The sequence below is a fragment of the Heterocephalus glaber genome, unplaced genomic scaffold, assembly GCF_053883595.1.
Source record: "Heterocephalus glaber isolate CG9 unplaced genomic scaffold, H.glaber_assembly_v1.0 deba00001504, whole genome shotgun sequence".
Lineage (NCBI taxonomy): Eukaryota > Metazoa > Chordata > Mammalia > Rodentia > Bathyergidae > Heterocephalus > Heterocephalus glaber.
Genome location: NW_028258324.1, coordinates 69,183,673 through 69,199,247, shown reverse-complemented (window position 1 = coordinate 69,199,247; position 15,575 = coordinate 69,183,673). Strand labels below are relative to the sequence as shown.

Below are 15,575 nucleotides of genomic sequence, written 5' to 3'. Positions count from 1 at the left end.
AATCTGAGAAAAAGGGCTGAGGATGCAGCTCAGTGGTAGAGCACTTGCCTAGCATGCACAAAGCCCTAGGTTCAATCCCAGGTACTGTAAAAACAAAATGACAATAAAACTATAGAAGACATTCCAACAAGAACGGAATTACCCATTAACAAAGCACTGCTGTCGTCTTTGCTATAAAAGACACACACCTGTACACGGTGAGATGATGATTTGAGGCAAATGAGCCCCTTCATTGTCTCAGAGCTAACTTGAAAAAACTCTTCCCTTCCACCAGTGGCCTTTATTTTGGTCAGCGGCTGGCAAAGGGACCTGAGCGTATGGGCCTCAGTAGCCAGTAAATAAGTTCACTGGAAAATCGTAGGAATGGCCTGGTGGGTGGAGAACTCTGGACAAATCACTTCTCTGGGGTGCAGTGATTTTTGTATATGTGCACACAAATAATTATATATAATCATCTAATTATAACTGAGTTATTAGGGTCCCCTACAGAAGAGTGCTCTCCAGGTTAGACTTGATTATAACAGAGAAAACCGTCAGCCATAAAAGTAATGTTTGTCTTGTCCCCAAAGGGATGTCACTTTGTCCTGCCATTGCTAATTAAAGAGGTGAAAATTGTTGAAACGTTTCTTATTGGCTAAATAAGATTCAGGAGAAGAAATCAGACTCTTAGACCTTATGAAGCAGTATCCATTGAGTTTAAGTGGGAAGGTGAAAAAGTCTGTAAACTGTTATGATTATGGTTGTAATTCCATCAAATGTAGTCTGCCACAGCCCCATATCAAGGGCATAATCAAAATTATGCAAACAACTAAGTTTCTATTCCTTGGACATTATGATTATTGGGCCATATTTTCAACACTTAGGACCCACTGCTTAGTTCTGTAGCAGCCTATAGCCAAACCCTATCAGTTAACTTCACAGAGTACTAGGATGGGAAAGGCTCTGGAGGACCCTTCATTTCAAATACAATGACACTGTGCCTTAGACAAGTGCTCTGCCCAAAGGCAAACAATTGTGTTTAGGAAGAGAAACCCTATCTTCTAGTCTCGAGATCTCTGGATCTTCATCCCACTCACATCTCTCATAGTGATGCCCACCCAGTGGACTCACTGCCAGGCCCACCCCAGCACTGGGGCCTGTGTCAGCCCCTCACGAGGATGAGTCTCTGATCCCTGGCTCTGAACAGGCATCGATGACTCCACGGTGAGTCACACACAGTTTCTTCCAGGCTACTGGGGATTCCATAGAACTAAACAACACATGAGTACAAAATAGGATGAAAACCAATCTAGAAAATGTACAAGGTACGGGGGGGGGGGGGGGGGCAGGGAGTCAGAGGAGGACCATTCTCAGCCTTGAGGGAGGTGAGTAGGAACCTGACCTGAATCCTGAAGAGCAGACATCCAGGTAGAGCAGGAAGCAAAGGATATTCACCCTGCAGAGGAAATAGCATTTGCAAGGTTGGGAGACAATCCTAGGAAGGACAGCAGGTTCAGGATGGAGAATCCCAGATCAGCCTACAGAAGTCTCACTCCCCTCGAGTTGTGAGTCCTCCAAGACACGTAGACAGGTTGGAGTCTAAATTATAATTAATTCTAACAACTTTTTATAACAGTTGTTCTCTCTTTTCCTCTCTCCCAGAAGCTGGGCTTTCTGTCCTGATGGATATGGAGGGAGTATAGCATGGAGATTGAGACTGAAGTCACAGGTTCCAAGTTCAAAGCTCACTTATCTGTCTACTAACTGGGTGACCCCTAGTGGAGCGTCTTAACTTCCTTGACTCACTTCTTCATCTAAACTTTTGGAACTATAGATGAGATGAGAATGTACAGAAAATGCTTGGCTCACAGGCAGTGTTCTGAGAGTGGTAGGTGTTCTATCTAAAGGCAAGTTGGGCCAGATTTTAAAGGAATTTTATTATTCTGGATTTGGCGGTGGATTATATTTCCCAAAGAAGACTATACTAAACACTCTCACACAGCTCCTCTTATAACTTTGACATTTCTCCTACTGAAAGATGGGGCTCTATGTTCCCTCCCCTGAAATCCAGTCAGGGTTAATGAGCACAGCAAAAATGACAGTCTGTAATTTCTGAAGCTACATCATGGCCTACTTCTCATGGGAATGCATGCCCTGGGAACCCAGCCACCATGCTGGGAGGAAGCACAAGCAACCACACGGAGAGGCCACTCACTGTTCAAGCCAACAACACCAGCTGAGGACCCAGCTGGCAGCCAGCATCAAATTTCCAAAAATATGAGTGATTGAGCCTTCAGATATGAGATCACCCTGGTCTTCCAATCTTCCTAGTAGAGGTCCCAGACATCCAGAACAGAGAGACAAACAGTCCCACTCTGTCCTTTCTAAATTCCTGACCCACAGGATCTGTGGGTCTGATAAATGATGTTTGTTTTATGCCACTTAGTTTGGGTTTGCTACGTAGCAACAGACAATCAATAACTGTTTTAATGCAACAGAGGACCTGGAAAGGTTTGGGAGTGGTGTGAAAGTGAAATGAGCATTTGCAGAAGGCTAGCTTGAGTATGGAGGACTGAGACTTTCAGCACGGAGACTTACAGGAGACACTATGTACAAACTGAATCAGGGTTGGGGGAGCTTACAGGCCGGAGGTTAGATGTGAGGGTCAAAAAACTCCCTGGAACCCTGACAGATTTAGGTTCATGCACAGAGGAGTGATCTTCTCTTCTTCTGGTGGGTAGTGGGGTAGAGGACAGTAAATTCATTCCACTCTAAATACGCTGAATCTGTATGATATCTGAACAATCTGAAGAGTATACAGTGAGAAGGTGGAAATTCAAGACTAGAAGTGGAACACAAATTTTGATTAAAGCCTTGAAAATAGGTGAGATTACCTGAGATTATGCTGAGAAAAGCACAGTGAGTGGCTGTATTTAGGGAAATGAGAGAGGGACCAGGACTGATCAGACAGAGGCAAATCCCGGGAACATAATGATAAAACCAATTTAGGGGCAGGTTTGATCATTATCAGTGCCAAGTGCTGCACAGGGGTCAGAGACGAATGACTGGTACAAGGGGCTGGAACCAAAGAGACCAGGAAGGGCTGAGGGTCAGAAGCAGGCCTCTTCACCCAGGACCAAAGCAGAATGAGACACAAACTGAAGAATGAATAACAAGATGCAAAGCCCACTTGGTACTCAGAGGGTCTCCAGGCTCTGTTCAGATGGACGACAGTTTCCGGTGAGTCTGGGGAAGTGGACATGGGTAGGAACTCTTAAAACGAGATAATGAATGTACATTTCTAAGGTATAAAGTGAATAGTGCAGAACTACCTGCCACTTATCTACCTCACAAAGATAAAGTACTGATTAGGTTCCTATAAAAGTGCTTTGAGCTCTCTGGAATGGCAGTAGATCCACTTTTAAGAGGAACAGTTCTTAGCATTTGTTGAACTCCACAACATTCCTGGGAGGTAGATATTATCATTGGATGAGGAAACAAAGGCCACACAGCAAGCCAAAAGCCAAGGCAAGATTAGAGCAGGGCCTGCCTTCCTCGTGGGGAAGTCCAGCTGGCTGGGTTCCTTCTGTGTCAGTAGTAAGTTCTTTGATCCGTCATACAGAAGAGTTTTGTTTCTGGGGAGGCTGTGAAAACAGATTCATTAATGACCATAAGGTTCTCTGAAACTTACTGAAAGGGATATCAGGGGAAAAAAGTGTAGCTACCCAGATTGTAGAAAAATAAAGGAAATTCCAGGAGCAGTGGGATTCTAAGAACAGCAGGGAGATGAGGGCGCTTGGGAAAGACAGTAACTGGGAGGGAGAAGGCATTTGGAGGGCAGGGGATGGGGGCTTGGAGAGGTGGCCATGTGCCAGCTACTCCTGCCTCTTCTGAGGCCACAGGAGGAAATGGCTGGGCTGCCCTGGGATGCTTGGCTCCAGAGACAGCTGTAACTGGATTACTCACAGGCTAAATTTGTGAACAAAACTATGGATCAGAGCACCTCAGCGGTCGCCGGAAACAGTGAAAGGAGAGGTTACAGTTTTATGAAAGACTTTATTAGGAATCCCTGAAGAAGTAAGTAGTCTGGCCTCACAATTCATCCAGCACTATTTTTACTTTTTTCCTAAAAACTCAATTCCTTTAATAAAAGTAAGAAAGCAATGATAACAATGAATAGTAGTTAGGGTGTCATTATAAATTAAAAGATGGAGTTAGGATAAATGAAGCTGGTACAGGAAAGACAATAGGCATTTACTGAGTGCCTACCATACGTATTTACAATCCCCTCGTAAGATACTGGCAGTCTCATTTTACAAGCAGTAAACAACGCTTAGAAAGGTTAAATCCTCTGCTCAAGGCCCCATAGCTAGTCTATGATGGAGTCTTGGCTTCAGCCCTGACACGCCTAATTCCAGAGCTAATGGGCTTTCAGTACATCCTACCGCCTACTTCTCAATAGTCACAAGTTCAATATTAGTCAGGCCTGAGCTAATGAGACTGCTGCAATGCCATGGGGGATGGCTGCTCCCTAAACTGGAGAATGTATAGGGAGAGGCACTTCTAATATACACGTCAACTCTGCCTGCAGCTCACACAAGATAAAGAAGTAACCAGGACCAACCCCACGGAGGAGAGGCAAAGTCACTGCACCATCCCCACCCCAGCGGGCCTCGCTGGACACTGTCATACTGCACACGGGCTGACCAAGGAATCCTTGCTCCAGTGGGGGGGGGCCCTCATCTTCTCATAAAGCAAACTCTTTGACATAGCAAGAATTTCAAAGTTAATAAAAAAAAAAAATCCCTGCTAAGTCATTAGCTAATACAGCACATCTTCTAAGACATGAGCTTTAAGAGCAAAATAAAAGATAATAGGAATCACGGGGAGATCTTCTGCAAAAGAGAAGGGGACCAAGAGACAGAAGAAGGGGGAGGGAGGGGAGGCGAAGTAATAACTGAGATGTGTTATGTACAAGCACCAACTCCACGAAAGGAATGTGATCATTGTGTACCGCAGACAAGTACTAATAAAAACAAAAATTGAGGGGCCGGGGATGTAGCTCAGCGCTTCTGGCGCCTGCCTCGCAAGTGCAGGTCCCCAGTTCGATCCCCCCGGTACCCCCCGCCAAATTGAGAGATACAGGTTTTAGCTCAGTTAATGTGCGCTTTACCACCAGAGGGGTAGAAAGGAGTAATTATACACCGGGCATCTCAGGCACCCTGACAGAGTGAAAGAGGAAACAGAACAAGCAGGCTTTTGGGCATCTCCCCAGCCAATCAATCAACCAATCATGCAATCAATAAGCTAGATGTTGAGTCCTGCCAATGCCCACTTCTGGGTTTAACTACTGGGTAGATTAACACATTGAGTGAGGCAGAAACCATTATTATGCCCACTGGACACAGAGAAAATGGAGGGACTCAATATCCCCCCAAAGTCACCTAACCAATAAGTAGCAGGAGCAGGGTTCAAACTCAAGCACAATCCATTCTGAGTCTTACTCTGGACCACTAACTCGTGCAGTTCTCAAAGTGGGGTCTGCAGACCTTTGTTGTCCCCTGGCCAAACTACGCTCCTAATTATATGAAGATATTATGCACCTTTGCCCCTGTGCTAATATTTGCTCCAATGGTGCCAAAGAAATGGTGGATCAAACTGCTGGTGCCTTAGCCCAAATCAAGGCAATGGCACTAAACTGTTATGTACACTTAGTGAGGGGGGAAACTGCTGGTTTCACTTAAAATTGTACTTGCTGAAGAAATAAAAAAAAATATTCATTTTTAAATATCTCCACCCTGGAGTCTAGATCTTGTAAAAAAATATTGTGTGACACAATGGGAAGTAGGTATAAAACACTTGTGCTGCACACCTGAGCAAGAGGTCTCAAGGAAATATAACCACATGACTGAGCCGCAAGCTCCAATAGCTAATTTTCTTCAGGGCAAATCACTGTGACCAGCTCACAGCTTTAGCTGTTCAGAATCGGGTATGTGAGAAACATTTTCTGAAAAGCAAATAAAGTGAGCCTGTCACTTCAAGGAAAAAAAGCCCTAAGCATTTTATTCCTATAATGAAATTTGACCTCTTCAGGCAAAGTTAGAATTCTAGAAAACTTGTATTTACCCTCGTGAGTTTCTGCTGGGGGCAGGCCAGGTATGACAGTGCTGAATGTGATTTTCTGATACCATCTAACACAACAAGCCAATATTTGAAAGATCTGAATAATTCAGTGAACCAGTATTTTCCAAATGAGTAATGTATGATTTTTAAAAATCCTCCTTACTGAAAGATTTAAATATAACAGAATATTAAAGTTCATTCATATGATTTCAGATACTGCACGGCAAACAACCTTTAAGAAACTATAGTAATAAAATTTTGATGTAATATAGAAGAATATCCATAATTACCCAAACGCATCTTATCTAAATGCTCCTTTGTCCAACTACAAATCTGAGTGCACTAACTTTTTCTTCACATTTTTTCCACCCAAACAACAGATATACAGTGTGTCACACTGACACAGAAGCAGCTATGCAGACTGATACAACTTCTCTTAAGCAGGGCACTAAAGAGACCTGCAAAAATGAAAAGGTAAAACAATTGACATTATTCTCTCTGAATTTCTATTGTACTTAGAAAATAAGGATCTTAGTAAAATGTTATTTATGTTGACATGTAATTGTTCTGGTACTGTTTTGTTTATGTATTTGGTTTTTTGTGATACTAGAGATTGAACTTGAGACCTCTGCACTGAGCTACATCCTTGGTCCCTTTTTCAAAATTTAGACACAGGGTCTCACTACATTGCTAAGTGGCCCAGGATGGGCTTGAACTTGAGATCCTCCTGCCTCAGCCTCCCAGAGTGCTGGGATTACAGACATGTGCCACCACCATGCTCAGTCTGTTATTATTTTTAAGAGAACTAATAAATATTTAAAATTTTCTTTTAACCCCAGATATGGTGTGTCCCAAAAAAAGCTCTTTGGAGTACTAAACAATTTGTATGTGTATAAAGGGATCCAGAGACCAAAAGTTTGAAAATCACTGCTGTACAGAATGGAGTCAAAGTAAGAAAACAGAGCAGGGGAAAAATGTACAGCTGCAGCACATTTTAGCTGCTGCCTAGTTCCCTCAGCAAGTAAGTTTCAAGGATTCAGTTTCTCAACAGGCTTTATGGTACAAGGACAATAACCATTAAGTTCCTCCTTACCTCCTAGCAGTTTCCAGGCACACCCAGCTCCCACTTCTATTCTCCTGTGCATTCGTTCTCCCTCTGGTCCATCTGCTGCTTTCCTTCATCTACTTATCTCACTCAACTCTGCTTCCTGCGAGCACCATGTATATCCCCACTTCTGTTATGCAGCACTGGGGACTGAAGCCAGGGCCTCTGCACAGAGCCACATCTCCAGCCTGTCTGCCTCCTTTTTCAAACTTTTTTTTTGAGACAGAGTCTCACCACATCACTAAGTTGCCTAGGTTGGGCTTAAACTTGTGATCCTCCTGCCTTCCAGAGTGCTAAGATTACAAGCATGCACCACCATGCTTGGTTTTTTGGTTTTTGATTTTATAAATGGAGGTTTACATGGCTTATGATTCTGGTGGATATAAAGTCCCAACAGCATGTCACCGGCATCTAGTAAGGGGTCCCCAGCTGCATCACAACAAAGCAGAGAAGCAGAAACGAACACAGCCACATGTAGAAAGGGCCAAGGTGTGGGGAGGCCTCACTTTATAACAACATACTCTCTCAAAAGCTAATTCAGTCACTGTCTTAATTATTTTTCTCGTTGATGAGACAAAATACCCAACACCCAAAGTTGATGGAGGAAAGGTTTATTTCAGCTCCCAGATTGTAAAGGTTTCAGCTCATAACTGGCCTGCTCCAAGGCAGGGTAGCATGGCAGAGGGGCATCACAGAGGAGAAACGGTTCATGGCAGGCAGAAGGCAGCAAGCTACAAGTGACAACCAAGGAACCTCTTTCTGTCCCTTGTATCTTATCCAAGCTACCCACCCTTAGGACAGGTAGCACTCACACCCTTAATCCTAGCATAGCATCCTTGATCTCAGCATCACATATCCTACATCAAACCACCTCTCAAAAGCCCTACCTATGGCTGCATGGGGCTTTGGGGGGACCTTCACACACAAGCCATAACTGTCACAGGAGTCCTGACCCATCCCTGCAGGACAGCGCTCATCACGGTGGACCCCATTACCTAACTACCTTCTTAAAAATTAGAGTTATTTGCACATATTAACTGAATAATAAAATATGCTTCTTTGTGATATTTTGTGTATTTTTTTCTACAGCACTAAGCACCTGGTCTGATATATCTGCCTGCCTGCCTGCCTGCCTGTTTCTCATCTCTCTCAGGAGTGTGATGTCTTGAAAAACAGAATTCTATCTCAACTGCAACATCTTGATTAATCTTTGGCATACGGAGTGAAACTCAGAAAAGATCTGCCAAATTAATGAAACAAATTAACTCCCCAACAGCACCAAGCAATCTTCCAAAAGCAGCCCGGCTCCTCCAGTGGAAGGCTAGGTCCACCAGCTAAAAGAAACAGGGTAGGACTGTCCGTATTTCTCAGGATGAGATTTGTGACATTCGGGCTCACTCTCAAGTCGTTAGACTGATGTTAACCCTGAAACTGTAAAGCTGAGGCCCAAACCTGGGACCCCAAAACCCGTGGGCCCCATCGCACCCTGGTCCCTTCCCAGGGAGACAAGGGCCTCGCGTGTGATACTGGGCCAGGCACTCAAAACCAACCCGATGCAGCCAGGTTGAAGAAGACATTTTTGGTAAAATGAAGTATACATAATGTCAACTATGAAATCAGTACGCTAGCTGGAACTTCACAAATCAGTGAGGAAAAAATACTTTGTCCCCAAATGTAATGAAGCAGTATGTGGGGAAGAGGGGGGAGCCTGGGGACCCCATGAGTGCAGAAGTTAGGAAAGTGCTCACCCCCTGCGGATGTCACATCCTCATCCCCCATGCCCCTCGCCCCATGTCCTGTGAGGCCCCGCCTCTTCCCTCTTCCTTCATGGTGCCTGGCTTTGCTGTCTGCTCACCATTTTCCTATGGACAGTTTTCAGGAGTAAGAATCACAAGGCCTTCTCAGGCTCTGCCAAAGAATGAGATCTTATTTCCCTATCCCTACAGAGTAAGAGCCTTAGAAGTCACCTATGCCCACCCCCCTTATTTTACGAAAAAGGTCACAGTAAGGGCCGGGGATTTAGCTCAGTGGCACCATGGCTGCCTCGCAAGCGCAAGGTACCAAAACAACAAAACAAACAAAAAGAACACAGGAAAAGTCACTGAAATGTCACACTTTCCTCAATTCATTTCTGCACATTCCAGGAAAACTGGTGTTAAAAGAAAGGGAGTGTCCAAGGTCAAAAGGGGAAAGGAACTGAAGAATGGTTAAAAATATTGTCAGTATCCAGTCAGTGTCGTTTACTGAGCATCTACTACATGCTGGGTGCCAGCTGGCGGGGCGGGCGGTTGGACTCTGAACATCTGTTACAACTGAAAACAAAGGCCAACCACATGTATTTAAATTTTCAGAGATTTGAAATCTGAGCAGAAAAATGAAGTAAATGCGAAAAGTGTGTATGTGGGCACACAAACTCATACTAATTCCCAAAAATGCATCTATTATGTATTGCAAACATAAACTTAAAAAAAAAAAAAAGTCTGGGTTTCAGTCCTGAACTGAACATAAGGAAACACAACACACACACACACACACACACACACACCTACCTCCCAAATAAATACAGTAATCTAGGAAAATCAAAAGCCTACAGTGAGGCTATGAATGGAACGGGAAAGAAATGGAGCAAGGAAAACACTGGGTAAGGGCTGAAGAATTTTTTTCATATTTAAATTAAATTAAAATGTTCAGAAGGTTTTTTTTTTTTGGTACCAGGGACTGAACTTGGGACCTTGTGCTTGTGAGGCAGGCGGGCAGCGGCACCACTGAGCTAAATCCCCAGCCCAAAAATGTTTAGAATTGCTAGGAAAGGATTTCTAGTGACCAAAAAACAACATTCTGTTGTTTTGATAACAACATTCAAGTACTTTTCAGATGTTCTGGACCCCTTTAGGTGTCCACAAGAGGGTGCACATTTCCTTAACACAGTAGCAGGGAAAGGCTTCCGCTCCTCCTGTTTGGGCACCTCTCTCCCAGACCCTGGAGTCCATGAGGTCCGAAGACGGTGGGAGCAGTGCAGTTGAGTAGTCACACTCTCTATCTCACTTAAATTCAACAGGAACTCTTTTTTTTTGGTACCAAGCATCGAACTCAGGTCCTTGTGCTTGCACAGCAGGCGGCGAATCCACTGAGCTAAATCCCCAGCCCTCAACAGTAACTCTTGAGGGTAGGGGAAAACATATCAATTCCAAGTGAGAGAAAACAAGCAAACAATAGTCGTGACTTACCCTAGGTCCGACAGATCTTAATATGAGAGCCCAAAGTCAAATAAAATGTCTCTGCAGTCCCAAATCTACCCATTCTATTTTTCTGACCAAAGAATCATAAATTGGATGGATTAGCAACTGCCTGCTTTTACAATTTTAAAGCTGTTTTTAAAGTGTGTGTTGGCACCTGGCAATTATTTTTATAGGTTTCCAGGGAAGGGAGAAGTCTGCTGACGCTTGGCTTCAATATTCAAAGGTGGCAGGAACATGGATGAGAATAGTATTGAATGGTGCTTGCAACAGACAAATTAACTGTAAGCTCAGATTTCTTCAGATACATCCACTGAGATTCAGGCTAAATCCTAACTTCAAGGGGTTTGTCTCATGGCTAAGAGCAGAGCACAGTCATTGAGGACTGGACTTGCCACGGTTCCCAAATCTCTCTAAAAGTCCCACCATCCTGATCTTGACTCGTATCTTTATCATCATGAACTCCAAACTGGCCACAGAGGTGGGGCTCGTGACATCTTCTGAATGAAGGAATAAGTGGTAGGAACATGGCCCTGAAGAAGTGGCACAAAAACGGGGAAAGGATGAGTCTACAAACTATCTGCACTTTGTTAAACTCATCCTAGCTCAGTGCAGGATGTAGGGAGCTCTATCTTTTGCAAATGTGCAGAGGACCAAGAGCAGGAGAGAGGAGGGCAGGAAAGGACTGGGATGAAAAGAGCACTGGGATGTACGGTGTGCATGTACCGAGTCCCCATGAGGAATGTGATCATGTACTATAAACAGCTACTAATAAAAAACAAAAACTGAACAACAACAGAATGCTGGGTCCATCCGAAAGCATTCTCCCCATCTCCCTCTGCAGGACTGGGTTTTTTTAGTGGTAATGTCACAGGCTCCCTAGGGACCCCAAGAGCACCTTTTTTCAGTCATGTTCAGTTTTGGGGATCAAACTCACCAGCACATTAAGGCTTGCCTCTTTGGTACCCCTGAGTCTAAGATGGCACTGGATCTCACTGGAGGTCACAGAGCCACAGCAGGGTCTGCAAGCCTCCCAGCTCCTTCCAGGAGTCCCAACAGACCCGATCCCTTCCCACTGCAAACACCACATGCCTCTCAATTCTTGTTGAGTTGGAGGGACAACTCTCCTGCCTGACTCCTACAGAGTACAAATAATTTCAGGGTTACCTCTCAATGAAAGGTGAAGACAAGACCTTTTACAGCTTTGACTTAAGATTTTATCTGCTGTCCCCACGGGTTCTGGTGCTCCTCCTGAAACCCAGCTTCACACATACAATATGTGCAAGATCACTCCCTACCCACACGATGGGACTGCATTTCCTCCCTTGGGCACTTGCTTATCTAATGTGGCTGCTCAGGATGTGCAGTGGGAGGTGCCTTTGTATTTTCTTGCAACCTGAAGGAGGAATCAGATGGCAGAGTTAATCCGCTAAATTCTTTTTGGTTTTTTTTTTGGTACCGGGGATCGAACTTATCAGCTAAATTCTTAAGAGTTTCAATTTAGGCTTCACCCACACCCTCTGCAACATTAGACTGCATGATGTTGGGGGCTTGCCTAGGTTTGACTTCCACAAAAGTGTAATAAGACTCCTCCTCCTCTTGACCTTGATATGTAAAACTGCAATCCGAAGTGGGTGGCAAATCCAGGCTAGGAAGGGCCATGATCTCAGCCATCGAAATTAGAACTAGAAAAGCCCTCCTCAAACCCAGGCAAAGTAGCTTATTCCTAAATGTCTCCTATAGAGTGGGCTTCTGAGACTTCCTTTGGGACTCCAATTTATAAACAAGTCATACCAAAACAATAACTTTTCTTGATGTTTAGCATTAATTTTTATTTCTTGTTATATACTGCTTTGATCAGTTCTAAATACATTTTCTCTTTCCATGATGTTTACATCCTTCACATTCTTAGGGCCTGTTATCATATCCCCTTTAATCATCCTTTGGCCAAGCTATACATAGTCAGCTCCTTTCATCTCTCCTATGTCCTTCCTTCCAGCAGTGTTGGCTCCCCTTTAAATTCCTTCCAATCTGTCAGCATCTTTCTGGACAGATGCACACACCCCCTTAATAAACATTCTAGGTGCTCCTCTTTCCTAAGAGTTCTCCAAAGACACCTACAGTAAGAGAATTTGGGCCAGAAGTCAAAACTGCTAAGTTCTGGCACTGGTTCTGCTAGCAGCCTCAGCTGCCCTTCTGTAAAATGGGAATAATACTTTTTTGAGTTTGATCAAAACATGGGGCCAGGGATTTAGCTCAGTGGCACCACACTTGCCTCGCAAGCTCAAGGTCCTGAGTTCGATTCCTAGGAGGGAGGGAAGGAAGGAGAGACAGACCCAGGGCGGGGGGGGGGGGGGCACAAAATATAAAATCTCCAGGCCAGGGATTTAGCTCAGTGGTGCTGCTGCCTGCCTCACAAGCACAAGGTCCTGAGTTCAATCCCTGGTACCAAAATATAAAATCTCTGCAGATTATAAAGTGCTATGTATGAAAAGTGTATGCATATATCACTTGAGTAATAAACTAAAATACTGGAAATAGGGCTGGGGATTTAGTTCAGTGGTTCCGCCGCCTGCCTCGAAAGCACAAGGTCCAGAGTTCGATCCCCAGTACCAAAAAAAACCAACTGGAAATAACTTTGTCAATCTAGTGGTGGCATTAGGTGTAACAGTTACAGTAATGTATGCATTTACAGTATATCCCCACGAAGTCACTGTTAAAGAGTTCACAGCCTCAGTCATTCCCCGAGTTTTCCTTAGAACTTAACTAATAATTGTTCATGGAAACCTCTTGCAATTTCATGGAAAACTGCAAATATCCTCCACAATTGTATTTTTGGCCAGAAGTTTCCAAGTAGCCAATCAGTTCTCCTTGCTGATGATTGGCTGCTGCCCTGTAACCCACCTCCCAGATGCAACAGGATTCCTGAATCATAACAGGTTGCTGAACCACGTGTAACTATTTCAGGTTTTGTTCTTCTTAAAGCCTTAAGCTCCCTAAGATGCTGCCAAAACACCCTGCACCTCCTAAGGCTTTATTAATACAGTTTTTTTATTAAATTACATAACTGCAGGAGACACAGCATATCTAGGGTTTAAAATACAAAAATAAACATTTTTCTGACCATATCTTAAATTCACAGCTTCTCACAATTTGTGGGTGCTCTAGGAATGTAACCCCTGTGAATTTGGGGGGTCCACTGTAGTGCTTTTTGTTTAAACTTTAAGGAACTGTTTGCTTCTCCATTTGCTTAAGTATTTACTGAATCTCTACCATATGCAAGGCAGTGGACTGGGCAATATAGGGGAACACAAAAGGACCTCAAGAAGCTATAGCACCTCAAATTCTTAGGATCTCATTATACGGTTTGGATCACGTCATACCAGAAAGCTGTTGCTGTTGCCTTTTAAATTATGCTTTATGTTATAACAACAAGGTTTTTCTCATTATTTCTTTGGAACAGATTCTAAAAAATAAAATCATTAGGTTGACGAGTGTACCCCGGTATAGGCTTCAAACTTTTAGTTTTCCAGATAGGGATGCCAATTTATATCTTCATCATCAATATGTATAGGAGTTTTCTTGCCACATCCTTGCCAACACTGGATATTATCTTTTTCCCATCTAATTAACTGTTTTATAAAATCATAAATAAAAGCATGGGAAAAAATCTAAAATAAACTCATTTCTACCAACAGAGTATATCCTCACTTGGTTCCTATTTTGGTGTTGCCTTGTGGTAGTAGGTAATTGTTCAACAGACTCTTCTATCTTTCAAAAGACGTTATCCGAGTGCTTACTATTTTCCAGACAATAAACTGAGGATTAGACTACAAAGATGAAATAGCCCAGAACCTGCCCTCGAAGGATTCTTAATCTTGTGCAAAAGATAAACTCTGATAATTATAGAACACTGCAGATAGCATGCCCTCCTGGAGAAGTGTGTGCGAAGTACAAAAGCAACACACAAGAGAGAGCCAGGGACAGCACAGAGAGCTGGGGAAGGCTTCAAGGAAGTCATAACATCTGAGTTGGGTTTGGAAGGACCAGAGACGGAAGAATGAAAGAGATCAATCCATGCAAAGGAATCAATTATTGGTCTTTACAGCCACTATCATCCTCCCCCAGAAAGTGTTTTATTACAATATAAACTTCAGCAATTCAGAGTTAAGCCTCACAGACGGTTTTATTGTTTCTTCTGGATCATTTGCAGTTGTATTTCTGTTCATAAAGAAAGTAATCAGCAAATTTTCTGGGTACTTCATCCAACAAAAGGTGCAAGATTACTCCTGATGGGCAAGAAACAATTTTGCTGAATATAAAATTAAAAAATCAGATTGTCAGCCAGATATGGTGGTGCATACCTGTAATCTCAGCACTCAAGAAGCTGAGAAAGGAGGATTACAAGTTCAAGGCTAGCCTGGGTTACACAGTAAGACGCTGTCTCACAAAAAAAAAAAAAAAAAAAATTGTCAAAGTGTATCTTCTTGGGTACAGTGGGATGTATATATAAGTGAGATGAATAACTTTTCTTTGTCTCCTACAAAAAATCAATTGGATCTACACAAAAATGAAACATGGTATGTTTTAAAAACAGTAAAAGAATTTATTAATGGCATCACATAACTTTTCCTGGCTACCTATGACCACCACCACCTGGTGGAATGCAGCTGCCCATGGCCAGGAAAAGACCTTAACCCTGGTAGGGACAGGTTCTCTGGAGAGGGGGCATCAAGGGCAGATGTGACTGGGAACCCGGGTAAGTAAGGAGTACAGCTTCGGTTAGCATCCAGCCCCAGAATGGAGCCCAGGATTCACAGGTCGTCCTATGTTCAGATACAGAAAAGTATTATTTATCTCCATCTTTATTAAAAATAAAGATACTGCAGGTTTTCCCCTTTTTTTCTAACTGTCAAAAAGCAAAGGGGAGGGCTGGGGATTTCGCTCAGTGGCACCTGTGCCTGCCTTGCAAGCACAAGGTCCCGAGTTCGATCCCCAGTACCCAAAAAAAAAAGCAAAAGACATCCTTACAAAACATAAACTACAACTCTGACCAGCTTAAAGAAATCTCCTTGTTTGCAAAAATAAGATAATACCTTTTTATGTGTTTATGATTATCAACAGGCCAGGGA

The 15,575-nt window shown here is 43.3% G+C and overlaps 1 protein-coding gene across 8 annotated transcripts in view; it reads right to left on the bottom strand.

Annotated features, from left to right (window-relative positions):
- Positions 1–15,575, bottom strand: part of Igf2bp2 (insulin like growth factor 2 mRNA binding protein 2) — a 147,594-nt gene that overhangs the window by 60,240 nt on the left and 71,779 nt on the right. For 2 of the 8 annotated variants that reach the window (XM_087186736.1, XM_087186739.1), the window contains exon 1: positions 1,382–1,418. The exons of 4 other annotated variants lie outside the window; for them this stretch is intronic. In XM_087186736.1, coding sequence (XP_087042862.1) covers positions 1,382–1,403 — 22 coding nt within the window. In that variant the 5' untranslated portion in view covers positions 1,404–1,418. Of the gene's footprint in view, positions 1–1,381; positions 1,438–15,575 lie in introns of those variants that run through there. 2 more of the 8 variants (XM_087186734.1, XM_087186738.1) reach the window with 2 other exon arrangements.